A 26271-nucleotide genomic window follows, 5' to 3' on the forward strand; every position below is an offset into this window, starting at 1 on the left:
CCAGGTATTCATTGCTATAGGAACTGTAAGCCGTCTGCTTTCGGGGGAGTGAGGCTGGTTGTGGCTGGTGCGCAGTGCTTATGTAATCACCTGTGATTTGGTTTTCTTAGGCTGGCGCGCTCTTCGGACAGATGCAGTCGCGACTTTCACTTTCAGCGAGCTTGCAGCCCCGTCGCGAATAATCCATCAAATGCGCCATCTGCAATCGCCTTCCAACAACATCGACAAGCCCATATTCGTTGGTTCCTACTTTTCGTTCCATATCAATTGCAACTGCTGCAGCAATACAGGACCATAGCTTCCAGCCGGAAGCACCGTCCACGATGGCAGACCCAAGCTCCAGCATCCACGACAGGATGGTCAGTCCAAACCGTCGCGACCCTTCTCTCCCCCATCCTGCTGCACAGCCCATCCCGCGCAGTCTTGATGCTAATTTGAAGCCTTTCACTACCAGCTACCGCATCTGCATCTTGTCAGCACCTACCGCTACCCGGAGAGAACAACGATAGCACTGCACGATCATGCAACTACCAACTGGCTGCTCAACATGTTGTTAACGGCCCCTAAGATCGCGCGAGACTCGGCGCCCTTTTTCTGGACCTATCTTGACGCTCCTCGGGATGGACAGATCATGCTCACTTGGCAGCCTTTGCAGCGGATGGGTACTACATTCTCCTCTGATGGATACGTCTGGCCTGGTCCGGATGAGTTCTCTGCGCGGGACCTGAAGAACGGCTTGGTTTGTCTTCCACCCTGTCCGTGATCCTAAGCTTCTCTGACCAAGCTTAATCCCTCTAGATTCTGGAAGTCTTCTCGCAGAGAGTGGGCTTTCGACCAGGAGAATCGGTCGCGGCACACGCGCGCACCCGCTTCCGCTTGGTTCCAACCCAAAACGTTCCGGCCGGCGCGCCTCAGGTCGATCCTGGCCTCTGGCTCGTTCACTATGGACCATCCCAGCAGCCCATTCCCGCCGAAGTGCTGCCGGTTCCGCCCGCCATGCAGCAGATCATGTCGAACCGGATGACGCTGCAGAGAGGAGGCCAGATTGCGCGGAAGGAGTTCATGCTGGCCGATCGCCTCAATTGGCCTGCGATCAACCCGCCGCGGGAGGGTAGGGGACATCCCATGATGGCTCACCCTGGAAACGCTCGCAACGTGCCTCAGCAGATGGCCTATCCTCCACCGGCCAAGCGCAGCAGGACCGCAGCTCATGCCCAACAGCACGTCGCCGCAGGACCTGCCGGCTTTCAACCCCCTCCTTTTATGCCACCTCCTTTCATACCTTTCGATGATGAAGAGGACACATCCACGGGTGACATGTTTGATCACATGACGCCTCGCGACATCAGCATGGCACGCTACACACGCAACCACGAGTGGATGGAGGAGGTGCTGGGTTCTGCCTATCGAATTGCACAGATTGAACCGGCTGATCTCGGGTTGGGCCTGCAAGGAGAGCTGTCGTCTGTCACGCAGGGCATATTTGAAGCTCCTGGCGTGAATGCCCACAAGCAACCGCCAAACAACCCCGTAGTTGGCCACCTGGATCCCAAGCTAGCTGACGATTTCAAGACGAGAGTTGCGGACAAAATCCGAGCAGAACAAACCGAAATGGCGAAGACAAAGGCTCGACACGAGAAGCAGATGGCAAAGTTCAAGGCCAACTCGATTCTCTCGCGGTCTGAGAAGGAACTGCGAGCCGCTATCGAGGAGACGGGCCCCGAATTCTGGCGGATGGAAGGAAAGGAGGAAGAGGAAGAGGAGAGCAACGAACACCCCAAGACCAAGCACCACAGGAAAGTCGACGAGATCGTTGCAGATATCGAATCAGCACTTGGACGCCACATCGAGGTGGTCAGTGATGTCAAGCGCATCCAAGATGGTGGATACCAAGAACCACCCCCCGAGCCCGTCGTCGTACCAATGCCTCCAGCCGTTGCCGCCACAGGCGATGATAGCAGTGCTGGTCCAAACCAGTTCTCCAGGCCGCCATCACATGCAGGCTCCCAGAACAGCGGCGTCATGGTTGGTGACACAGACGTGGACATGGGCGGCACCACGGCTGGCCCAGTACAGATAGGAAACAATCCGTCGCCTCAGACTCAGCAGCAGCCTCCACCGCCACCTGTTGGTGCGACGACAGACAATGCTGGCGGCCCTTCAGCACCAGCCGACCAAGTTCATGTACCCACCAGGGCGCCAGAAGATGTTGCTATGCACGACTCAGGTCATGACAAGGACCCCAACACGGCCCCAGACCAAGGTACAGGAAGTGGTGACTGGGTCGTCGTGCCTAAAGGTGGTGTCTCGCCAGGGGCATCGGCCAGTGGACAACCCACGGCACCGCCTGCTGCTCCTGCTCCTGATCCCGTGCCTGTTGCCGCTCCTGCACCTACTGCTGCTGTGCCTGCGGAATCTCCACAGCCTGGAGATGCCACCAGGACCGGCGACAGTGACTATGGAGACATGAATACGGCCGGTGAAGCTCTGAGCAGCTACGACCGAAATGACGGAGACCTCGGAGATGGTATGGATCTCGGTGTCGAAGACTCGGCCTTTGGGGATGCTGTCTTTGGCGTCGAAGAGTCACGAGGTTCGACAGCTGACACTCCGGCGGAGGGCATTTAGAAGGCCCAGCCTTGGTGTTAGATTCTGAGGCGGATTCAATGACACGCCTCCATCGTAGTAGCGCTCAAGCAGCCTCTGCATCGGAAGCTTCCTCTCCTGGTGCTGAACGGCACTCGGAAGTCCACAACTCTGCTTCTCACTCGCGGGTCTGGATGACCTTTTCGAGTATGGCTGACTTCATTGCAAATTGGATACTGAGGGCTTGTGCCCACTTTACGAAATCTGACGCGTTCAGAGGAATGTTCACATAGATGTGGGTTCCAACACGGATGAACGTGCATATGAAGAACCGGAAACGAAGGCTATCACAATGGGTAGCTCAACGAGAGACATGTGCGTCTATGATGCGCAGGGCTACTAGAGGGATTGTCACCTGCAAAGGTTCGCGTAGCATAGTCGCTACCATAACATTGTCTGATTTTCTTCACACGAATGATCGATAGCTAGTAAAGTACTCGGCCTAGGTTCGAGTGCAGTGGACGCAGCATTGGGAACAATAATTTGTGCATATGTGTTGCACGCGAAGAGGGCGGGAAAGGCAAGAGGCGGTCACATTTGAGAACTTGTAAAGCACCACAGTTACGTACTTGTAAGATACAGGAAAAGGAAGAATCAAGCAAGCTGTCCCAGGCCAGCAACCAGCACAGTGAAAGGAGCTCCAGACGATGGTAAATCTTGAGAATGGCGCCACTATGTAATCATTCAGCCTGGTGCGCAAGGCTTCATGAAGAGGGGGTTCGTTTGATCTCCCACCCCAAGCCGTGTCAGAACCCTCACACGCACTACCTCATTGGTTCGAGGATAGTAGTGCCTTTCTAAGGGGAGGAAGGGGGCTTGAAGATGAACAAGCCACGAGGCGAACCACATTTTCTCGAGCTTTAACTTTATGCTTATCCTTCCTTTTTGTCCATTTCCCCCCTTCCGGCAGGTTTTCTCTCCGTTGTGTTTGTTGCAGGACTCGGCGTCGCTACTAAGACGCAAGTGTGAGAAGAAAGACCTCGAAAAGGATTCTCCGATCACCCTTTTGCAGTGGCTTTGCTGTGATCATGTAATTATGGAGAAGAAATTGGAGAGCCGCGATGCTACACGGTAGATGGAAATTGGGTTCTCTGTCGCTCAATCCGAAAGTATCTGTTTTTTCTTTGCAAGAGGCGGCGCGATTGCATTGTCGTCGGGTTACACGGGTCGGGTTTCCCATGGCAGATCGCCAACGTCTCAGGTCTTGCCCGGCCTTTGCGGCGCCCTCGGATGAACCGCAGTCCGAAAAGCTCCATGCGTCGACGTTTCAAACATTGGGCATGCCATCCCATGTGGTCAAGAGATGCCAAGAGCTCATGTAGTAGTGCTCTTCAGTATAGGGAGTTCGGCAATGCTCATAAGGCAGTTGCAGCTGCTGCCAGCATTATTGTGCTACTCTGGTAGCAACGGTGATCACGTCGCGAGGATCACACGCGGATCCCGTCGCAGCACAGGACCAACCCCAACCGACCAGCTCACGCTGGGGATCTAGTTACTTACTCGTGATATATCACCAAGGCATTGGAGAGAAAATGGCTACCCTGTCGTGAGGACTTCTTGTGCCAATTATCGGTAGTCTCTCTTTTTCTCTCTCTCTGTCCGTTCCTTTCGTCAACCACTTCACCAGTCTGCAGGGCAGCGGTTATTTTGCTCTTCATCTACGTTCTTTTCACCTCCTCTTTGTATTATTTACTTTCAGAACCTGCTCTGGTAGCCACGCAAGTGTTCTGTTCCTTCAGTATACACTCTTTTTCTTTCTTATTTCTGTCCTTCTTTTCTGCATCTGTTGATAGCCATCCGTCAATATGCGTGTCTCGAAGGCTTTCGCTGCGATTTTCCTGGGAGTGGCGATGGTGGAGGCCGCGAACAATAATAACGATGACACCTCGAACTCGAAGAGTGTGGGCCAGCAGGATCAAAACCAGTCTCAGCATCAGTCACAGCAGCAGCAGCAGAGTCAGAACAAGGGGGCCCAGGATAATGCCGACTCTGGAAATGGGTCCAAGCAAGGCAACAATAATGGGAAGGGAAACAAGGGTGGCAACAATAACGATGGCGGGAAGAACACCGCGGACAATAATAACAGCAACAACAATAATGGTAATGCCACCATAACGAGCAACAATCCTAATCTTCAGCCTCTGCCGGGCCAGTTCGAGAGCGCACATGGTGCCCTGCAGCCCCTCCCGGGCGCTGCAACCAGCGCAACCAGCGCCCTGCAGAGCCTCCAGCCTCTCGGCGGCGCCGCTGGCATCACACAGAGCATCGTGGCGGGGGCAAACAGCACCGCCCGCCTCTCCGTGCCCGCGCTCACCTCGGCCGCGGCCGCCGCAGCACTCACAGTCGCCTCCCCACCGCCGCAGGGTGTCGTGACGACCCCCGGCGCGCCGGCCGCCCTTGCGTCACTTCAACCGCTGCCGGGCACGGTGGCGTCGTCGGTGGACCCGGCAAGCCTCAGCCCGTTGCCGACGCAGGCGCTCACGACCATGACGCAGATGATCGCGACGGGGGACACGACGCTCATGGTCACGATGACGGCGCCTGTTGCGCAGATGGTGAATGGGACGATTACTGCGGCTGCAGGGTCGGGGACGAGCGTGGCCGCGGCGGGGGCAGCTGTGGTGCAGACAGCTGGGGCGGCGTCGTCGAGGGGGATTATCGGCGTGGGTATGGGTGTTGCCTTAGGAGCAGTCTTGTGTGTGGTCGGGTCGTTGATGGCATGAGATTGAGGGAACTTTATTTGGTGCAAAGGTGTGGAATTTGAGAGAGCAGATTATGTTCTATGTAGCTCATTAATGGAACCGAACAAGTTACGGACAGAGCTGGGTGGCTGATGAATTTTGAGACCATACCAGCCACAGCGGTATCACGTCGCTGATTTCTCAATTTCATTGTCGACTCCATAATGTTCGCCTTAGGCTCGAAGTTGTAGACATACTCATCTGGAATGAGACGCTGTCATTTTGTGCTCCATGAACTCGACTGTTATGCAGACTGCTCCATGACGCCCGTCAAAGACCATAAGGCGATGAAAGTTGGGATGACGGGAAGGAAGTCCATGAAGGGAGTATTATGCCTGAGAGATCTCTCATTGCGCCACTAAATGAAGTCAGCAGTGGGCCAAGGAAGACAGCCTCAGATCCAGACATCCCACACGGATCTCCGCTGTGCACCTCCCTACTCTAGGACCCCAGCACCACCTCAGGGCTCATAAGGAGACTGTGCCCTCCGTCCTGTCAACGCAACGCCGCCTTTCTCGGTGACCAACACAGGATCCTCTAGCCTTACACCAAATCCGACCTGTTTGCCGATCTCGTAAGCCTGCTCGCTGGTCACATATATGCCCTAATGACGGTTAACTGACTGTTGTTGCAAGCAAGATATGGACAAGAGAAATGGGAGAGGATGCTCACCGGCTCGTTGCTACAGATCTCACCCACTTTCAACTTCTCATGGTTGGCACCGTTCAAGTATGGATGCTCATGCATCTCCAGCCCCAGGCCATGCCCTAGCCTGTGAGTATAGAACTCGGCGTATCCAGCCTCGGACACGGGTTTGCGAGAAGCAGAGTCTACCGCAGAGCATACTGTATCAGGATGCATCAGGTTAAAGCCTGCAGACTGTGCCGCCTGTACGGTCTTCCAGATTCCCATGAGCTCGCTGCTCACCTTGCCGCCCGGCGGCAGGATCGTCCGCGTCACATCGCTGTTATAGCCATGAAGCAGGGAGCCGATGTCGATCAGGACAAACTCACCGTCCCCAAGCGTCTTGCCTTGTTTTCCGCCGTGGGGATACGCCGCCTGGTCACCGAACAAGATGATGGCCCAGTAACCCTCGCCGACCCCGGCGCGGGAGAAGAGGGCTTCTCCCGCGGTCAAGACTGTTTCCTGCGTCATGCCGACACTGATACATTTCTGCATGGACGCAACCAGCTCGAGGGTGAAGCTGTTAATGCCCCTGAGGATAGCGACTTCGGCGTCTGTCTTGACTGCCCGCAAGGACTGGACGGACTCGGTCATGGGCACGACCTGCACGCCAGCATCCTGGAGTCCCGCAGCGATCATGAACCGCGCGTGCTCGTCGAGCATGACCCTGGAGAAGCCGGTCGCGTTGGCCAGGACCTGGTAGGGCGATTCCTCCTCGGGCCACTCGATGACCTTCTTGTCCCTGTAGACCATATTCAGGCCTGCAATGCGGCCGGCCTCAAACTTGGGCACAAGATAAGAAAACTGGCCTTCTCTGTCCAGGATCATGAGAAAGGGCCTCTCGGACAGATGGAAATTGTACGAGATATTGGCATAGTAGGCCGATGACGCAGATGGCTCTGCGATGAAGGCGTCAACGCCAGCATCGTCCAGCGCCGAGGCTAGGACCTTTTGCCGCCCTAGAAACTCATCACGTCCGATAGGAGGCACGTTAAGAAAGCCAACGTGCGGCTCGAGGTGCTCCCAAGCGCATGTCTCCAGGTGGGACGCAGACAAGTGGGATGGCGCAGAGTTTGGCAATCCGAGCTGAGCCTCACGGACTGGATTGAGGATGAAACGATTCAAGCCCCAGAAGAATAGTGCAGCAAAGAGCAGGTGGTGCAGTATGACCTTGATTAATTGTTTTGTGGTCTCGAGTCGCGATCGGGGCAATGGAGGAAGCTTCTCGCCCATGGATTTTTCGAGAGTAGAAATCTCCATCATGTTGCAGTTGTTATTATTATTGCCAATGCACAGATAGAATGTGAAATCTCTTAATATCACAAAAAGCTTCTATGATGGGAATAAATTAAAGAACGAGTTGGATGCTAAGTAAGTAGGTGACGTTTTGCGAGCTTGTCGCCCACATGCAGGTCGTTATCTACTATCTACTGTATTGTAACTGATAACGGGGTCTCATAGGGCGATGGAGACGTAGTAGGCAGGTGGGCAGGCGTGGCAGGGTAGGCACCGTGGCCCCTGCCACAGCCAGGCACTACTATCCGTCATCCCTTCTGCTTTGAGCAACACCCATCCTTGTCAGAGTATGAAGTGTAACTTGCTTTACTGCAGCACATCCACAACCTGCTCACCTCGATCAAACAAATCTTGTCACTCCCTCTCTTGGCCGTCCTGCTAGCCGTTGGTACCAACCACCACAGCAGTCGCAAGCTTGTGTTCCTGTGGAGTGCGCGCACTTTGTCCTGCCGCTGCCAGATCCAGAGACAGAGGCCTTTTCCTCCTGCTCTTTAGTGACGCAACTACACAAACAATACCACATTGCGGCCCGGATATGGTGGAGTGACAGCGTTCTACAACGGCTCAAACATCACTCAAGAACTTGGTGTCCTTTTTTCCTTTTCTTTTTTTTCCCTTTCAGAAAATCCCTCAAGTTCTAAGAGCCATGTTGTCCCGCTTTCTGTGGAAGACTCCGGTCTATCAGAATACAGGTTCCACGGCCCGAGATCATCTTGCCTCAGAGCGTACCTTTTTGGCCTGGATCAGGACGGGGCTTGGCTTCATCGCGCTGGGCATCGCCATTGAGCGGTTCTCCCAGCTGGACCTGAGGCAGCTGCTCAAGCCTCTGCGCCAGCAGCAGCAGCAGCAGCAGGGCCGGCAGTCTCTACCGTACAAGCCCGATCCCGAGGACGTCGAGCATGAGCTCGAGAGAGAACAGTCCCAGGTCCTGGTCGGCACCCTGTTGGCCTTGGGATCGGGCTCGATAGTCTATGGGACGTCACGGTATTTCTCGAATCTCAAGCTGTTGGAGAGGGGGCTCTTCAAGCCTGCCTACCATGGCTCGGCTTTTCTAGCAGCAGCAGTCGCAGGCCTGGCTGGTGGCGTGTATGGGTCTGCGCTCAGGAGAACATGGGCAGAAAGAAAGGAGCGGAGAGAAATGGAGATGGGTGGTTCGCCATGAACATATCCCACCCAAGAAGATACCAGGATCGATCTCGGCCATGACCACCACCCTACTGCGTCCAGGGATAGCCGATACAACGAACCATCCCATACGAACTCATTCCACAGGATCAGCCAATTCGGTCCTGTTTGGATGGTTTGTCTCTTTAGCCCTATACATTACGCTTTGAGGTGGCTCATGGTTCTGAAAAAGTTTTTTTTTTCTCCCCCTTCTTCCCTCCCTAGTCAACGTTGCCCTTCGGCAATACTCTGTCCTCCTCCGCGACTTCACTTTCTTGGTTCCCTTGGTCCCTCTATGTGTGTGCGTGTCTGTGTGTTGGCAATTTTGCCGGTTTTGGCTCCCGGATAATATTGTGTTGGGCCGCAGATTGGACAATGTATCGCCAGTTCGGGGCGCACAAGGTTGCGCATCACTGGACTCACTCATCCACCCACTCAGGCGTCCTGGTAGACGGCTGGTGTCAGTTACTTTCGTTCCACGTGGTCCACTCAGCCATCGTCTGGAAGTTGTGTTGTGCTCTCCTTGATTTGATTTTACTTCCGAGAGTCAAGGGGGCTAGAAAGGGAGAACGAGGTGCCACCGTCAGTTCCTGAAGGGGGCCAAAGGGCCCAGCAAAAGCCTGTCTCACCCTGGGCTGGGCTCCATATACCAAGGGCCGGCCGCCTCAGCCGTGCGGCACTGGAATTCACATGCCTTTCTGGCGAGGCTGGCCTGGCACATTCTCATTCCTGTACTAGGCCAGCGGCAAGGCTGAAGAGACTCAAGGGCTGGGAACATAGGGTTCACTTACAAGATATCTAGGGGGGTCGCCGCCCATTCTACAAGAGATGCACAGCATGGTCTTGATGTTTTTTCAGGCCCGTCGTTCATCCCTTCATTTCTGAATCTTACTCAGCCCAAGATGGTTGTCAGAACAACTCTTTTCGCTGCGGCGCTCTGCATGAGGCTGGTCGCATGCACACCTCACATCTTTGAGCGAGACATGTACTGCATCGACACAATTACAACTACAGTAACGGTCACTTCCACAGCCACCGCTGATCCTCCTGTCTCTTCCGACCCAAGTGATCCTGCAGACCCTCCCGCTGACCCGCCCGCGAGTATTACGAGTGCCGGTGGTGAGTTCCAACTTTGCAGCCGGCTTCGAAGTCAGATTGTATCATTCTCGCTCTAACAGACATGGAATGAATATAGACCCTCCGTCAGATCCTATTACGGTGACAGTGGACCCAACGGTGACAGTAGTTGTCACAAGCACTCTGGCCTCTGTCTCGACAGATATTATCTTGGAGACCGAAACAGTCACCCAGAGCCAAGCAGTCACATATACCTTTGTTCAGACGGTATACACCCAGGCTGATCCGCCATCACAGTCTACGGAAATTGTGACACAGACACATACCGACACTACCACAGTCACCGAGACTATCTCAGCCTCGCCTACAATACCTTTGTCCACAGGAGTTCCAGTGTCGCCTTTCAATCATCCTTACTTTCAGAATGCCACACAAGGAGCACCTCCCAGCAATTCCTCAAACTCTACTGGTACCGCGCCGTCGCCATTGCCGGGCACTGTCGTTCCATCGAATTTCACAAACTCCTCCGGCTATGAGAACACACTATATTTCGCAAATTGGTAAGTCCTCTTCAGCTTCACACACGATGACTGAGAAGCCAAAGAACTAATGCCTTAAAAAAGGGCAATATATGGTGCACAGTATCAGCCTCAGTCCCTCCCGGCGTCATCAGTCACCCGCATCCACTACGCATTTGCCGATATTGATAGCGAGGGCAATGTGGTATCCTCAGATACGTACGCAGATCTGGAGAAACACTATACAACTGACTCTTGGAGCGACAATGGCACCAATGCCTATGGCTGCGTCAAGCAGCTCTATATCCTTAAGAAACAGAACCGTAACACGAAGGTTCTCCTCTCCGTCGGCGGCTGGACCTGGTCCTCCAAGTTCTCACCCATAGCTGCCGACCCGACAATGCGCCAAAACTTTGCCTCCAGCGCCGTTCAGCTCGTTACTGACTGGGGGTTCGACGGCATCGACATCGATTGGGAGTTCAACGCGTATATTCCTGCCGCAGAGGATACTCAGAACATTGTGCTGCTCCTCCAGGCCGTCCGTAACGCATTCAATGCCTGGTCAGCCTCACACGCCCCCGGGTACCACTTCCTCATTACCGTCGCTAGCCCCGCTGGCCCGGCTGTGTACAGCCTGTGGGACATCCCCGCCATGGATCCATACGTCGACACCTGGAGCCTCATGGCCTACGACTACGCTGGCGCCTGGTCCAACGCAACTGGTCACGCCTCCAACATCTACTTCGATGCAGAGGACATGCCCGCCACGCCATACAGCACCGACCAGGCCGTCTCTGCCTATATCGCCGCTGGCGTCCACCCGTCTAAGATTGTCATGGGACTGCCCCTCTACGGGCGTTCCTTCGAGGGCACTCTCGGCTTGGGCGAGCCGTTTGACGGCGTCGGCAGCGGGGACGACCTCGGCACCGGCCAGTGGCGGTTTCGAGACCTGCCCCGGCCGGGCGCGACCGAGTTCTACGACCCTGTCGCCAAGGCGAGCTACAGCTACGACGAGGCGACGCAGGAGCTTATTAGCTACGACACTGTGCAGAGTGTCGATGAGAAGAGCGCGTACCTCAAGAGCAAAGGCCTGGGCGGGGCTATGTTCTGGGAGGCGAGCGACGACAAGAATGGGACGGAGAGCCTGGTTGTCGCCATGGCGGGCCAACTGGGGCGCCTGGATGCTGCACAGAACCTGCTGAATTATCCTACGAGTCAGTATGACAATATTCGGAACGGCATGCCTGGATCGTGAGAGAGTAGAGCAAGGCGGAGGGGAAAAGATGGTAATTTTTCTTCGGAGGTAATGGGGGATTGATGATTATGAGTCTCACAAGCATGAGTTCCTATCCATCTCATGAATAATGACTGGCATTTGGGTGGGAAAAAGAAGGAAGAAGAAAAGAGCAAAAAAAAAGACCCGGTAGCATTCGTTGCATATATTGTTGATGTATGCATTCCTGGGGGTATTGTTTCCCTTGTATTGAAGTTTTCTTTCCTATACTATTCACCTCGAGACGGGACCTATTTATCAACCTCGCTAGCCTCTTCTCTACATGCACCGTGCCTCCTCTTAACGAACCAAAGCACGCCATACACACACATGTCTCTGTCTCTCTCTTTCTCTATAAGAACTGGCGCCTACCGGGAGGTTATTGTGTTTATTCGGGTATCGTCTATCCGCCCTTTGCCTGACCATGACCTTTTCTGCTCCATGGAAAACCTGAGAAGGCTTTATGGTCCGCCTCAGATGATCGTCTTCTCAAGTTGCTTCGCGAGATCATCCACCTCCGCATCCTTCTTCTGGATGACGGGCTCCTCCTGAGCCTCCTCGGCCTCCTTGACCAGCTTCTCGGCCCTCTCCTCTGGCTCAATGTCCTCTTCCTCCTCCTCCTCCTCCTCTTCCTCTTCCTCATCGGAGTCTTCTCCTTCCAGGTCGCTCAAGGAATCCAGACCCCACTCGTCCTCGACCACGACGTCACCACCAAGCTTCTCCTTACGCTCCTCAAGGAGCTCCTGCAGTGCAAGAATGCTCTCATCCTCCTCCTCGAGCTTGTTGCCGTTCAGCTCAATCTTCTTCAGCGCAGGGAGAGCCTCTTTCGCGGCCTTGGCAATGCTGGACAGGCCCTTGGAGGTGATGTCGTTGTACTGAAGCCGCAATATCTCGAGATTCTTGTTCTTGCCCTGCCCGAGAGCGTCGCCCAGCAAGACGGCACCCTTGGCGCTCAGCAGCGAGTCGCCGACGCCAAGCTCCCTCAGCGAGACCCAGATGGGCGTGACCTTAGCAAGGGCCTTTGCGCCCAGGAGCGTAAACGTGTTGTCCTGTAGATCCAGGGTCACGAGGCCTGAAGCGTGGTTCAAACCCTCGCTCAGGAGGTGAGAGATGCCCTCCTGGCGGATGCCATTCTGCACCATCTTCACCTCCTTGATCTTGTTGTGCAGGCTGAAAGCCTTTGCCCACGCGGTCATGCTACCATTCTCCAGACGGTTGCGACCGCAGATGACGGTCTCGAGGTCGGGGACGGCCTGGCCCTCCTTGCGCGCCGCCTCCTTCTTTGCATGAAGCTCGCTGAGAGCGTCGGCGATCAGGATGCCAGCGTGGGGACCGAGGCCGTTGTTGTTCAGGTACAGGTGCTGCAGGGGGACGTGGGCAGCAAGGAAAGCGACGAGGGGAGCCTGGGTGTTGAGCCCAAAGGCGTTGTCGTTCAGGTTGATTGTGTGGAGGTTTGGTAGGTTGAGAATCGAAGTAAGGAGGGAGGAGAGCGCTTCGGGAATCTCGTTCAGAAGACGGCCGGTGAAGATATCGGCGAGGTTTGCGACCTATTTCACGTTAGCAACGGGGCTTCTTCTTCACCTGAAGCGTCTCCCACCCGGGGTAGGGGAAAGAGAAGGCATACCTGTAGGGATTTCTTGGTAGACAGAACCTCACCCAGCCGCTGACAAGCACCCACGCCGAGAGTATTGCCCAGAATGCGGACTTCCTCAATGTCGTCCATAGCCTTCAGCTCCGCAATGTGAGGCTCGAGGTCCTCTGCAGTGTCCAGCTTGAGGCCCTTTCCCTCGAGGGAGAACACCTTCTTTGACAGCGCCATGGTTTCTTTTCTTCTTCTTTTTTTTTTTTTTTTTTTTTTTGACAAATGAGATAAAATGATGGCACAGATAAGAAAAAAACAGCAGGCGACAGCAGAGATGGAAGTGTATAGTGTAGTCAAGTCTGGAGAGAGTGTGTCTCTAGTCAAGAAGTTGGTGTCAAAGATGAACGAATGCCTTAATCTTGGTGGGGGAGGGGCAAATCCCACCTGCAGACAGCACAAAGGCAGTCAACAACAACAATAGCCACACCCTCCCACCTACCACGCACTGGCATTTCAGGGGTTGCCCCTGAACATTAGGGGTCGACCTGCAGATTGAGGCCCCTGTTCGACCTGCAGGGCCTCTGACAACTGTTGCCAGCCGCCCAATTCAACCGTCATTCAGCTGTCTAGCCTACACTCGGCTCCGGCTCCCTGCCATCCGTCCTTTGGAGCTAATCACTGACTTTACTGTTGCCGGACATAGGCGGTCGCGCCATGCCATGCCGAGTTGCAAAAGAGCATGTAGCTTGCATCCCCAACTCAGCTGTCATATCTACCCTTCTACCCACCGACAGCAAGGCTCTGCAGCATCTTTCTTCATCGCTGTCTCTGGCTCAATCCACCCCCTTTGATCAGCTAAGCTACTTCATTCAGTCCCACCCGAAGACGACCTTTTCTCGAGCGGGCGCATCAACTTGTCTGGCGTGCGGGCGCGATTCTCCCTCACGCCCTTCCTCGCAGCTTTTCGACAAGCCTCACAACAATGTCCGATTCATCACTATCGTCGATGTCTTCCTCGGAGGCAGGCGATGAGTACGAGCACCCTACCCAAGATATTACGATAGATGATGTCGAGCAGCCCCCACCAAAGCGCCTCAAGCTTGGGGACGTGGGCTCTGCGACCCCGTCAGCTGTCGTCGCCGAGGCAGATCCAGAGCCTGAAGCCGAGCCGGAGGCCAAGGCTGGGCTCGACGAGGATGACAACATCTCCATCTCTTCAGACTCCTCAGGCGATATTCCCAGTAGCCCTGCGAATGCGCGGCTGGAGGACGAGGATTTCCAGCCCCAGGTCACAGTATGCGCCTGGGAGGACTGTGGCGCTGGCGACCTGCGCACTATGGACAAACTGGTGAAGCACATACATGACGAGCATATCGAAGGCCGCCAGAAGAAGTACACATGCCAATGGGTAGGCTGTAGCAGACAGGGCGCAAACCACGCCAGTGGCTACGCGCTGAAGGCGCACATGCGTAGTCACACAAGGGAGAAGCCTTTCTTCTGCTACCTCCCAGGTAAGCTCTGCAGCACATTCTGCTTATCCCGCGGCGCCCCCTTTCTGACACCCCTAATCATAGAATGCGATAAATGCTTCACGAGATCCGACGCTTTGGCAAAACACATGCGGACCGTCCACGAGACCGAGGCCCTCCGACCCTCTGATCCGGTGCCAAAGAGTATGCAGGTTACCGGCGTCGCTCCGGCGGCCAAGTCTACGACGAAACTCAAAATCATCATCAGAACACCACAATCGCATGCTGCAGGACATGATGACACCGTTGAAGACGGAGTCAGCGGCGACGATACCCCGTCGGACCTTTACACCCAGCTTACTGAGAAAGATGGCTTTGCGGCACGAGAGCTCAAGATGCCTCTCAACGAGCTACATCGTGTTTGCAAGCACCAGGTCAAGTGGGCTGAGGAAGACGGTGAGAAGCTCAAACTGGAATGCAAGAAGTGGGAAGAGCTATACAGGCAAGCCTGGCTTGAGAAGGAGGTTCTCCTGTCCCAAATGATCAAGAGCGAGGTCGGCTGGCAAGAGCGACGTCGTGCCATACTATCCGGAGCCACCGATATTATCGTCAACGGAGGGTCTCCAGAAGCTGAGCCCACAGCCGCGCCTGTCACCAATGGAGAACGTTCGGCCGAGGAATAGGTTTCCAAACGAATCGCTTAGCAGCCGCACGTCTTTCGTCTTCCTCGGCTTCGACCAAGTGCAACAGTAGTCTCAATACCCGTCGATAACCCATTCCTCGCGCTCCCATGACCCGATTTCTCACACGGCACAACAAACATTAAGCAAGACAGGCTACCGGTATCGCGAACGAAGCCAGGACTGGGGCTTGAAGGGATTGAATCATAACACCGTGGTTTTTGAGGTGCATTTGGCAACTGCGCCAAGTAACGAGACAGATATAGGCCGCAAGGAACCGCACCGCCGAGACCAGCGAGAGGAACAGGACACCTAACCCCCCAAATTATCAGTATCTACGTTGTTATGGTTGCAACTCGCAGGAGAAATTTACTTCCACAAAGACACGCGGAGGTAATTATAGGGAGGGGCGGGGATGCTTGAGTTTTAGTTGACAGTCTTTGCTACTACGCACGCCTGAGCCTCCAATGCCAATGGTGACTCAGACTATAGGGAGCGGACGGCGGAATTCATGATTATGATATGGAATGTATTATTACAACGGCATGGGGTGTTTGGAGAATTGGCATAATCAACGGGGCAACACGAGAGGGTTTGAGTTGTTTTCTAGCTCACTTATTTGGCCTTTGTTGTTCCGAGACCGTGGACTACCGCGATTAAGAAGGAGCAAGTCCTCTAACAGGAACAAAAATAGGCGGTGAACTCCAGCTATATGCTTTACATGCTCATGAGTAGCAACAATAAACCCATAACGCAGATCGTCGTTCTAAGCGCAAGCAGACCGTGCCTCACGCCGAGATTCTGCCTCTCCGTCCGCACACAAAATCCTAGAGGTTTTTGCCCTTCTTCTTACTCGCCTCGGAGTTCTTGAACGGCCAGCCGCTCGTGCGCTTGTCGGCGCCTGTTCTCTTGGAGATGTGACCCTTGTCTCCCGCGAACATCAAGCACCAAAGCCCAAAGGCGGCCAGGACGGCGGATCCCAAGGCGCCGAAGAAGTAGCCACCCGCGTCGCTCCCGTTGAACTTGTTGTAGCTGTAAAATGCTTGGGAGGCATGGTAGAGTGTGGAGACGAAAATTACTGCGTTGGCATAAGGTGAGGCCGCGTCCGCTGGAGCTGTTAAAAAGAGGTCAGTCCTACCGAAATTATCTCTCCGCACAAAGAGAACTAGAGAAGGTCATGGTAAGTTAGTGGGGGGCTGGAAGGCACTCACTGTCGACAAGCGAGGTCAAGGGCAACGCTCCGGAGAGGGAGACCACGACGATGCCGAGGGTGAGCTGTGCTAAGCCTAACGACCGGGCAAAGTATTGTTCAGTGGCTACATACGATGCGCGCTAGTATCAGTAGGTGCGTTCTTTTTAATACTGGGCAATGGATACGTACGGTTCGCATGTTGGTAGTTTGGAGTGAGGAGCGAGGATATGAACGTCGGCCATACGATTAGAGGTACGGACTGGGCTGTGAGCCAGGCCAGAGTGGCAAAGCTATAAGCAGAGATGGCCTGGTGTAGAAATTAGCATATTACTGGTGAGGGTTTAGACATGTGCGTTAGAATCGCTTACATCCATTGCGTTGAGTGTTGAGTGATAATATTCCAAGGGATGATTGACTGGTCTTGAACTTGTTGAGAATGGTTCCTTCGTGAGGCTGATGCTATTTGGGCCTCTCCATGGCGGTAGAAACAAGGGCCTAGCTTGGACGGTACGTCACCCTCACGCCCTACAACACCTGATTGGCCGATGCAGGATGGCGAGCTATCTAGCAGGGATCATCCTGACACCCCTCGCCACTGCCGATTTCGCTCGAATTTTGGAACCTATCCAGAAGTCGTATTTCCAATCATGGACAGCGCAAAAACATACACTGCCATCTTCATTATATTATATACGTCTCTTCAAGATCTTTTTATGAAAGAGGCTCTCGAACTTGTGCTGACATTCGTGGTACATTGTCACATCCGTTTGATGGCATAGTACAAAGACTTATCCTCTCATATTTTCCCCTCCCCCTCCTACCCTTGCCACGCGCGAGGCGGCCCTCCAATCTTCGACTGTCCTCACCAACCGAGCGCTTGGGACACAAGCCAGCGCCGCCATCATGTCCGCAATCCTCTCAGCCGACGACCTGAACGACTTCATCTCCCCCTCCGTCGCCTGCATAAAACCCATCGAGTCCCTCCCCGCTGCCAGCAACGAGCCCGAGTCCCTCGAAACAGAAGTCATCCTCGGCGGCCAACAACAGCAGTCCTCCGCCACCAACGGCCCCTCCAAAATCTCCCTGACGGACTGCCTCGCGTGCTCTGGCTGCGTTACCTCCGCCGAAGCCGTCCTCGTCAGCCTGCAGAGCCACAATGAAGTGTTAGGCGTGCTGGACTCAGCGCCTGCGCTCCGGGTCCACGGCCCCGACGACAAGCAGGGGTCGTTCCGCGTCGAAGGGCTCGAGAACCCGGATGCCAAGCTCTTCGTTGCGAGCGTGAGCCCGCAGACGCGCGCCAGCCTGGCCGCCGCGTGTGGCGGCGGCACGAGCGAGAGGGAAGCCGGGCGCATGATCGAGACGCTGCTACGTGGGCCGGAAGGGCTCGCGGGTGGTGGGAAGTTCAATAATGGGTTTGCGTGGGTGGTCGATACGAACACGGCGAGGGAGGCTTGTCTGGTCCTGGGGGCGGACGAGGTACGGGAGGGACGTTCGACGCCTGCGAGACCGATACTCACCTCCTCGTGCCCGGGATGGATATGTTACGCGGAAAAGACACACCCACATGTGCTGCCACATCTGTCGAAGGTCAAATCGCCGCAGGCGTTGATGGGCACTCTCTTGAAGACCACACTCAGTAAGAAGCTTGGGATAAGTCCCGACCGGATTTGGCATCTTGCTGTTATGCCGTGCCTCGACAAGAAGCTGGAGGCCAGCCGCGAGGAGTTGACCGACAGCATATGGGCCGGCGATGGCAAGCCTGGACGAGGTGCCCGTGATGTCGACTGCGTTATCACAAGCAAGGAGATTCTCATGCTCACAGAGTCAAGGGGGCTCGATTTTTTCAGTCTACCCAAGACGCAGCTATCTCCACAAGCTACCTTTCCCGATCCACGACTCCACAACTTCCTCTTCCCTCGCCGCAAAGGGAAACATCCTTCAATAGAGGCCGGATCCTCTGGTGGAAATCTACATTTTATACTTCAGGATACCATTTTGAGGCATCCTGGCTCCCGGCTGCAGACTGTCCGGGGACGCAACGCTGATGTGGTTGAGTATAACATCATATCGGCTTCTGGCGACCCAGTTTTCAAAGCGGCCAAGTATTATGGGTTCCGAAATATTCAGAACATCGTTCGAAAGCTGAAGCCAGCCAAGGCTTCGAAGATGCCTGGTGGCAGGCCCTTTGGTGCGGCTCGAAAGCCTGCGGCACAATCCAAGGGTCTGGACTTTGGATATGTCGAGGTGATGGCTTGCCCGGGCGGCTGCACCAATGGCGGGGGCCAGGTGAAGGTTTCTGACCCCATCATTGCCGAGCGCAAGGGTTGGGGTGGCGAACCCAGCCCTCAGGAACAGAGGGACTGGTTGGCGCAGGTTGACGAGGCGTATTTTTCCATGTCCGACTCGGAGGTCGACGATGATGATCTGTCCTCGTCGAATGATAATGGCGCAACGGATGTGGTTGACGGAATTTCTCTTTCGTATGTTCGAGATACCCTGGCGCATTGGTCGGATACCACGGGCATAGATCTGGCGCGATTGGTGCATACAAGTTACCGCGAGGTGATCAGTGATGTCGGCAAGGATACCTCTGAGACGCAGAGAGTGCTCCATCTGGCCGGAAAGATTGGAGGCGGCTGGTAGTTTAAAAACCAACATTGACGTTCAATGCATGATCAGCCTTCCTTAGCACCACGATTGGCGAATCCAAAACCTCTTGCTCCACTGCTGTCTGGTCCCCTTGGTGCTCGAATTGCTGACTCCGGACCCCGTGTTGGTGATGACGTGGCGCCCCCGCGCTGTGGACGAGAGGCAGATCTCGACGAGGCATCAGGATCGAAGAGCTCCCGGTACGGACTTCCCCCATTGCTATTCCCCGGGCGTCCATCTTGGCTGTCGTTCCTGACTCCGCCTCTGTAGTTTTCACTCCTGGAGTCGTTTCTCAGGTCGTTTTTGTAACCTTCGTTGCGCTGACCGCCTCGACCTCCCCTGCCTCCTCTTCCACGACCACGTCCTCGATAGTTGCCCCGGCTGTTCTCGCCTACCAGCGGTGGTGTCGTAGCGCCGGGCGTGGTCGCCCCCGACGTAGTCTCTGGTGGAGGGGTGCCAAATAGTTTCGCGCGCCTCTCCTCGTAATCGCGCTCCTTCTGCTTGCGCTTCTCCTCGATCTCGGCCGCGGTAGGCAGCTGAGGCTTCTTGTCTCTGTCGTCTTCGTCATCGTCCTCGAGCATCAACTTCTCTATTCCAGTGACAGGATCGACCACCTTTTTCACTGGCTTTCGGCTGAGAAGTTTCATCTGTGGCTTGAAACCTTGGGCGAACGGGACGTTGCTGGAGGCGGCTACGTGGTAGGGCATCTGCGGGGGCTCCTCGCTGGTAGTTGTGTGGTCAGCTCAACGGTTCCTGGGAACGCCGAAAAAGGATGGCAGTGGAGGAGCTCACGCTTCCTCCCAGAGCTTCCTCTGGAGCTCCCGATGCTGGGCAATGCGCTCCTGTTTAGTCTTAGGTGCCTGCGGCTCTGGAGTATTATTTTCTTCTTTGGCAACCCTGTCAGCCTGCGTCACCCAATCGTCGTCCCATGCATCAGCAGCTGTCTTGTTTCCCATCTTGTTGTTGTCCCTCAAAAGCTCTGACTGAGGCATTTATTGGATGGAAGAGTTCATCTAATGGTTGTCAAGCCATGGAATCAAAAGGTGGTAATTGGAGTAGTGTTGTTGTTTCCTGATGTATGTGGAGAGAATAAGGATCTTTTTTCTCAAATTCCAAGCATGAGGACCCAGGAAGTGGAATCTACCAAACATCAAAAGTGGTTCCCCCGCACTGACCGCCTGAAAGAGTCCTTTTGGCATCGGGACTGGACCAGTGTAGACCAGGGGCCCCCTACAAGGCCCCCAGGGCCAATTTGGCGGGGCTTATCGCCCAGCTGAAGGTCCTTATCTTTGCTCTCCTGCAAGGCAGGCAGAGCTGGGCTGCATACTCACCGTCGGCACCGATCTCGCTCCAGGAAAAATTTCCCAAGAGATCAAGTCCAGTCATAATTTGAGGCCCAACTTTTAGTCACAAAAGCAGAGACGTCCTTTCCCAATTTCAATCTTCCTCTCACCAGTCAATTCCATTACACTTCTTCGGGCTGCTCTGCTTCCGACATCATTTGTATCCACTTTCACCTGTGAGTAAATGGCTTCCGCGCAATTGGACTTGCAGCTTCCTCGTCTGGATGGGACTATTTCATGTTTACATGCCCACCTCGCTTTCCTGACTGGCCTCTCTTGAATTCAAACTCGAGAACGTATCAATTGACCAATCGTCAGCCTCCAATTCTCAACAACATCCAAAATGGCCAAGGGAAAGGTGTGCCTGGCTTACTCTGGTGAGAGCAAGATCTCCCTTGATCTGTTCGAGCTTCATGACTAACTTGCTCTCTCTCTCTCTCCTCTCTCTAGGTGGTCTTGACACCAGCACCAGTGAGTTAACCAAACGATGCCATCAAGTATCTTGAACTTGCTGACCACCTAAACCAGTCCTGGGATGGCTTCTCGGTATGACTTTCCTTCCCTTGGAGGCTCGTGTGCCACATGAGTTTCTCTCACATAGGGTGACTGCTGCTAATACAATGTATAGAGCAGGGATATGAGGTCGTCTGCTTCCTTGCCAACGTCGGCCAGGAAGAAGACTGGGAGGCTGTGAAGGCCAAGGCAGTCCAGATTGGCGCCACCAAGATGTACGTATACTTGGGTTATGGGGCGAATACCCTAGGGCAACTCAAAATCACGTCTCGGTGTCGGGTCTCCGTCCCAGATTTGCTTGCACTTTAGAGACTGATGAAGTATGACAGGATCATCGAGGATCTCCGGAAAGAGTTCGTCGACGAGCTCTGCTACCGTGCTATTCAGTGCAACGCCATCTACGAGGGCCGCTACCTTCTGGGTACCTCTCTGGCCCGCCCTGTCATCGCTCGTGCTCAGATGCGAGGTATGATGCCCACACCAGCGACAGACCTTATGCCATAGTTGTGAACTGACTTTTTCACAGTTGCTGAGCAGGAGGGCTGTGACTTCGTCTCGCACGGCTGCACTGGCAAGGGCAACGACCAAGTCCGCTTCGAGGTACGCTTCTAATGGAACAGAGCCTCTCTTTACTGATGCTAGGGTGCTGACGACCAACAGCTTGCTTTCTACACTATCAACCCCGATATCAAGGTGATCGCCCCATGGCGCGACCCTACATTCTTGTGAGCATCAGTCCTGCCGTCCCCAGAACGAATGCATCTGCACAGCGACAACTGACAACGACATCACAGCAAGCGATTCGCTGGCCGCAATGACCTGCTCGACTTCGCTGCCGAGAAGGGCATTCCTGTCACCAGCACCAAGGCTAAGCCTTAGTACGTATCCAACCTCACGACCCTTCTTATGATCATGCGTTCTGACCCGACGTACCAGCTCCATGGATGCCAACATGGCCCACTGCAGCTACGAGGCTGGAATGCTCGAGGACCCTGACCAGACCCCTCCCACTGACATGTGGACGATGACGGACGATCCCGAGACCGCCCCCAACAAGCCTGAGGACATCCACATCACCTTCGAGAAGGGTATCCCCGTCAAGCTGCAGACTCTGGTCGACGGCAAGACCTACACCGAGAGCGTCGAGCTCTTCACCAAACTCAATGCTATTGGCAAGCTCCACGGCATCGGCCGTATCGACATCGTCGAGAACCGCTTTATTGGCCTCAAGTCCCGAGGCTGCTACGATTCCCCCGCCATGACCATCCTCCGCCTGGCCCACCTTGACCTCGAGGGCCTGGTCCTGGACGGCCAGCTGCGCTCTCTTCGTGACACTTTTGTCACCCAGAAGTGGAGCGAGCTCCTGTACAACGGCATGTACTTTTCTCCTGAGCGTGAGTGGCTCGACACCTGCCTGGTCGCTGCGCAGGACCGCGTGAATGGTCTGGTTCGTCTCCGGTGCTACAAGGGCAACGCGTACGTCCTCGGTCGCAGCTCCGAGACCGAGAAGCTGTACGATGCCGAGGAGGCATCTATGGATACCCTCGACAACTTCAGCCCCGAGGACACGACTGGATTCATTGGCATCACCTCGATCCGCCTTAAGAAGTATGGTCTGCAGAAGCGTGCCGAGGGCGGTCTCATCAACCCCAAATAGATAGGATTTGACGATAGTGAGGTGCGTTGTTGGCAAATATGGTTTTCAACCGCAAGGCAGCTGGTGGTTGGATTTTGGTTCGGAGAAGGAAACAATGGGTCTCATTCTCTCGAGTGTTTAGATCAAGGGGGGATGAGCCAAGAAAAAAAAACCCACGGAAAAGAATAGAGTCAAGGGAGCCGCCCCGGTTTGAAAGAAGAAAAAAATTTAAATAAAAAATAGGCATATTGATACCCTTCCTTGATGTAACTATTGAATTCCATCTTGGGCATCAGTCCATTGTTAGATTCACTGGAGGGGCTTCCTCCAGCAAAATGCGGCTCTGTTCGAAATGCAACACTAGTAAGGTGCCCCCTGTCAACCGTGGCTGTGTGGTGTGGATCGCCCTGTCTACTCAGGGTCTCCCAAGTAGACGTCATCCCATTATTGGCACCTTCACCTTGAGGACGAACTTCAGCATCTCGCAACTTCAGATCGGAGCCCCAATGGTACCAAACAGAGAAATCTTCCATACAAAAGTAACGGATCATCTGAAGAGCTGGTAAGGGGTTCCAAATCTGTCTTGCGTACAAGGTCCAGACCCGGGAGGATTCTAAGACGCGAGGCTACAGGCAACGCCGTGAGAGTTCGTCGCAAAGCTAGGAGAGACCAGAACCAACCCCACCATGAGCGCCGACGCGATCATGCTGGACAGTCCAGCCCAGACCCCAGACTCGAAGAGCCATCGTGCTGGCTCTCTATCCGCCATCAGTGGTGCCTTTGACTCCGAGGTTGGGGTCCCCGATGTTGCCGTGCACGAAACTGGCATGAGTATCGATAGCCAGGCCAACGTGGAAGACCTCCCAGCCGTGGGCGACAGCTGGGACACCAAGAAGTGGAGGGAAGACGCCCAGGCCATCCAGAACAAACTCCAGCACCAGCACTACAACATTGGTAAGGGATCATCGTACGCCAGACAGGATTTGGGGAGGGCTATGCTGACAGAATGCTGGGTGGTTATGTACAGCCAAGCACCGTGACCCTTTAGACAAGCCACTTGTCACAAGGCCCCCAGGGCTTTCGGCAGATGCAGAGAATCGCCTGCGGCAATACTACCAGCAGAAAGTGGCAGCGACGAAGGCGAAGGGGAGCTGAGAGGGTGGTCCGTGTGTGGATTCAGCCGCGCGAAAGCAGGAAACACGAGCCTTAGTTACACCGTTCGCAAGCATGTCTGATTTTAATAGACTCCGATCGAGTGCCGGGGAGACATATGGGCAGCTTGTTGGATGGTGAGGGGTTATGGACGTGGACATTGCTAGACCATCACCAAATGGACCGTCACGATGATGGACGTGTTGGGAACAATCATAGACCCTTCTCCCAACTCAATGAACATGACGAATTTAGGTGCGACATACGATCCACTATTTGAACTGCGATCCCTATGGATTTGTGCCATATTCTTGGCACTTTGTGGCCTAGACAGGCATTCTAAACCACCGTCCCAGTGTCTGATTATGGAAGTTTACAGAGAGAAATCAATCGAGCCCTCAGTTCCCAATCTGTGCTTTTGTATTGACTCGACGACAGTATCTGCTTGGGGGCAGCATTACCAAAGTCTCTCCTCCAACGCAGTAGCAACCTTTCCTCACCTAGCAGTTCCGAAGCAGTCTTGTTCTATGCTAAGCGTGCTCTGCCACCAGGCTCGCTCTACCTACTTCTCAAAAATTCATAGTCCACACCAACGAATTTGGGAATAATATTTACTCTGTTTCATTGCTTATAACTATCTCGCCTTCCGAGGTTCTCGTGGTTTGAATTGACATGATCGCTGTTCTTCGTTTCTCGTAGATTCTACTTAGATACGTACCAAGTACCTTTCTTTTTTCTTAACTTTCGAACGACATCTATCTGCCTCTGCTAACAAGCGAGTTCGCCTATTGTGCCATTGTTTCATGCCTAATTTAGCAGCTTTTCCTATTGTTAGAGAATAGACCGCCCAAAAAAATATCAGCTGATCAGAGAATCTAGCAACATTTTCTATTGCTTTCCCCAGCCACCTCTCTATTGTTTTAGTTCACGAAAAGTTGACAATAAATACAGGCTACAAACCATCCCTCGTACATAGAAAGGAGATCTCACAGTCCTGAGTTTCACCCTCCTTTTCTTCTCTTCCTCTTCTAAACCACAAACCAGAACCAACCTACTACACCCACAGAGATACAAACACAAGGAAACAACTATCCAAGATGTCTCTCTCTGACATGCCCACCCGATCCGAGGAGATCTACAGCCTCAAGAAGGCCATCCTCAGGTTCAATTCTCCTTCTTCTGTCAAGGTCCAAGTTTCTGAGGACGTCAAAGTCACTTCTCCCCACTACATTCAGAGCCCCCATCGTCAGGCCTCCTCCAACATCGCCGCCCTTTGGGACAACGAGACTTCCGAGTTCGACCAGAGGGGCTGGGCCGGCTCCATGGCCTACCATTCACTTAACAACGTAAACACCGAGGACTACCAGAAAAAGTCAGGTAGTCGTCCCAACGTCAAGCCCTGCGGTGGTTCGGGCAGCAAGCACGCAGCCTCCAAGGCCCGCTTCAAGAGACAGAAAACTGGGCACCGCATCAAACTTCACGACGACTGCGACGAGAACCGTCTCCCAGTTGAGAATCAGCACCTGCCCATCCGGCGCGAGAAAATGAAGCGATCTGTTTCTGATGTCAACCTCACCCTGTCTCCTATCGCCTTCAAAAAGCAGCGTCTGGACAGCAACGTCATATCTCACGAGTCTCTGGACGGTCATTGCTCAGTCAGCCCTACTGCTACTGATGCTGCTCAGAACGACAAGTCCACCACTATCACCAGCGGCGAGAACAAGAACGAGAACAACGGCGACAAGACTTTCACCTTCGAGTTTACCTTCAAGCCTACCCAGTTCGACAACACCGTCCGCCCCAAGGACGTCAACTTCAACCCCGAGGACATGTGGGACAAGGATTTCCGGCTCGAGCGCTACCCCCGTCTCCAGCTCGACAAGCCTCTTCAGTACACCTGGACCACCGACGCCGACCGCAACCCCAAGACCGGCCAGTGGGACCACTTCTACCCCTGCCACTGCTACCCCGTCGCCCCCGAGGACGACATCAAGAAAACTCTCTTCCTGAACGACAAGAAGCCCAACATCCGCTGGGCCGGTGAGTGGGCCAAAGCTCAGCTGCGCCGCGAGATCGCCAAGTACGAGGCCGTCAAGGAGTTCTGGCTGTTCGAGTACGCCGACCTGGCTGGTCGCGCTTTCATGCCGGGCCTGGACAGCAAGTACCAGTTCATTGCTACTCACTTCACTGAGGAGATGGACAGCCCTTGGGTCCAGGCCTGGCTGGGTCAGCTGATTGGCCACGAGGAGGTCCACAAGATCTTGCAGGCCATGTACTACGAGTGAAACCCAGCATGGTCATCAGCGTTCGAGTGCACATACGCATACATATACACACACGGACATAGCTACAAGGGAGAGATCCAGAAACGAATGGAGGAAAAGAAAAGGAAGGAAAAGCATTTTTTTTAAAAAAAAATTAAAAAAAGAACAAAGAACGCACAACACCAAATACCTGATGCCTAGCATGCTCCATGAAGGTGGGACAGAGGAGAAACAGGTCCTTCTACACAGTCGATGGTGTGATTTCGGAATGGAAAGGTATTTCTCTGGCGCAAAGGAAACTCTAGGGAGGAATTGAATTCTATGGAGGCAAGGAAACTTTGCAACAGAAAGGGAGTTCTATGGTTTGCATGTTCGGTAGTCGATTGTGCTTC

At 54.2% G+C, this 26271-nt stretch overlaps 11 protein-coding genes across 11 annotated transcripts; 8 read left to right on the top strand and 3 right to left on the bottom strand.

Moving 5' to 3' along the window:
* Window positions 1-185: 185 nt before the first annotated feature.
* M406DRAFT_347545 (DUF1750-domain-containing protein) lies at window positions 186-3278 on the top strand (the record flags this gene model as incomplete). Its single annotated transcript, XM_040922308.1, has 5 exons — window positions 186-359; window positions 455-739; window positions 799-2155; window positions 2204-2593; window positions 3229-3278. The coding sequence occupies exons 1-5, from the start codon at window positions 324-326 to the stop codon at window positions 3276-3278; spliced, it is 2118 nt and encodes a 705-aa protein (XP_040773487.1). The 5' UTR covers window positions 186-323.
* Window positions 3279-5847: 2569 nt separating this feature from the next.
* On the bottom strand, window positions 5848-7304 carry M406DRAFT_264582 (Creatinase/aminopeptidase; the record flags this gene model as incomplete). Its single annotated transcript, XM_040917671.1, has 2 exons — window positions 5848-5991; window positions 6060-7304. 2 exons carry the CDS (start codon window positions 7302-7304, stop codon window positions 5848-5850), a joined length of 1389 nt encoding a protein of 462 aa, XP_040773488.1.
* Window positions 7305-8013: 709 nt separating this feature from the next.
* Window positions 8014-8529, top strand: M406DRAFT_332891 (uncharacterized protein; the record flags this gene model as incomplete). Its single annotated transcript, XM_040920789.1, has 1 exon — window positions 8014-8529. One exon carries the CDS (start codon window positions 8014-8016, stop codon window positions 8527-8529), a length of 516 nt encoding a protein of 171 aa, XP_040773489.1.
* A 1503-nt stretch (window positions 8530-10032) lies between these two features.
* On the top strand, window positions 10033-11659 carry M406DRAFT_99079 (family 18 glycoside hydrolase; the record flags this gene model as incomplete). Its single annotated transcript, XM_040926438.1, has 2 exons — window positions 10033-10172; window positions 10232-11659. 2 exons carry the CDS (start codon window positions 10033-10035, stop codon window positions 11379-11381), a joined length of 1290 nt encoding a protein of 429 aa, XP_040773490.1. The 3' UTR covers window positions 11382-11659.
* Window positions 11660-13987: 2328 nt separating this feature from the next.
* Window positions 13988-15133, top strand: M406DRAFT_263195 (uncharacterized protein; the record flags this gene model as incomplete). Its single annotated transcript, XM_040917572.1, has 2 exons — window positions 13988-14492; window positions 14556-15133. The coding sequence occupies 2 exons, from the start codon at window positions 13988-13990 to the stop codon at window positions 15131-15133; spliced, it is 1083 nt and encodes a 360-aa protein (XP_040773491.1).
* Window positions 15134-15957: 824 nt separating this feature from the next.
* On the bottom strand, window positions 15958-16696 carry M406DRAFT_332895 (uncharacterized protein; the record flags this gene model as incomplete). Its single annotated transcript, XM_040920790.1, has 4 exons — window positions 15958-16244; window positions 16342-16416; window positions 16512-16629; window positions 16691-16696. 4 exons carry the CDS (start codon window positions 16694-16696, stop codon window positions 15958-15960), a joined length of 486 nt encoding a protein of 161 aa, XP_040773492.1.
* A 529-nt stretch (window positions 16697-17225) lies between these two features.
* M406DRAFT_264143 (iron hydrogenase) lies at window positions 17226-18965 on the top strand (the record flags this gene model as incomplete). Its single annotated transcript, XM_040917639.1, has 1 exon — window positions 17226-18965. One exon carries the CDS (start codon window positions 17226-17228, stop codon window positions 18963-18965), a length of 1740 nt encoding a protein of 579 aa, XP_040773493.1.
* A 32-nt stretch (window positions 18966-18997) lies between these two features.
* On the bottom strand, window positions 18998-19927 carry M406DRAFT_332897 (uncharacterized protein; the record flags this gene model as incomplete). The annotated part of the gene is made up of 2 exons (XM_040920791.1): window positions 18998-19694; window positions 19764-19927. 2 exons carry the CDS (start codon window positions 19925-19927, stop codon window positions 18998-19000), a joined length of 861 nt encoding a protein of 286 aa, XP_040773494.1.
* A 730-nt stretch (window positions 19928-20657) lies between these two features.
* Window positions 20658-22484, top strand: ARG-1 (arginine biosynthetic process; the record flags this gene model as incomplete). The annotated part of the gene is made up of 9 exons (XM_040924836.1): window positions 20658-20691; window positions 20765-20785; window positions 20843-20860; window positions 20943-21042; window positions 21157-21293; window positions 21354-21427; window positions 21488-21552; window positions 21622-21705; window positions 21764-22484. The coding sequence occupies 9 exons, from the start codon at window positions 20658-20660 to the stop codon at window positions 22482-22484; spliced, it is 1254 nt and encodes a 417-aa protein (XP_040773495.1).
* A 501-nt stretch (window positions 22485-22985) lies between these two features.
* Window positions 22986-23873, top strand: M406DRAFT_357489 (uncharacterized protein). The gene is made up of 2 exons (XM_040923691.1): window positions 22986-23417; window positions 23491-23873. Exons 1-2 carry the CDS (start codon window positions 23150-23152, stop codon window positions 23616-23618), a joined length of 396 nt encoding a protein of 131 aa, XP_040773496.1. The 5' UTR covers window positions 22986-23149; the 3' UTR covers window positions 23619-23873.
* An 839-nt stretch (window positions 23874-24712) lies between these two features.
* M406DRAFT_72519 (uncharacterized protein) lies at window positions 24713-25900 on the top strand (the record flags this gene model as incomplete). The annotated part of the gene is made up of 1 exon (XM_040925546.1): window positions 24713-25900. One exon carries the CDS (start codon window positions 24713-24715, stop codon window positions 25898-25900), a length of 1188 nt encoding a protein of 395 aa, XP_040773497.1.
* Window positions 25901-26271: the final 371 nt, after the last annotated feature.

The sequence above is a fragment of the Cryphonectria parasitica genome, assembly GCF_011745365.1.
Source record: "Cryphonectria parasitica EP155 unplaced genomic scaffold M406scaffold_7, whole genome shotgun sequence".
NCBI lineage: Eukaryota > Fungi > Ascomycota > Sordariomycetes > Diaporthales > Cryphonectriaceae > Cryphonectria > Cryphonectria parasitica.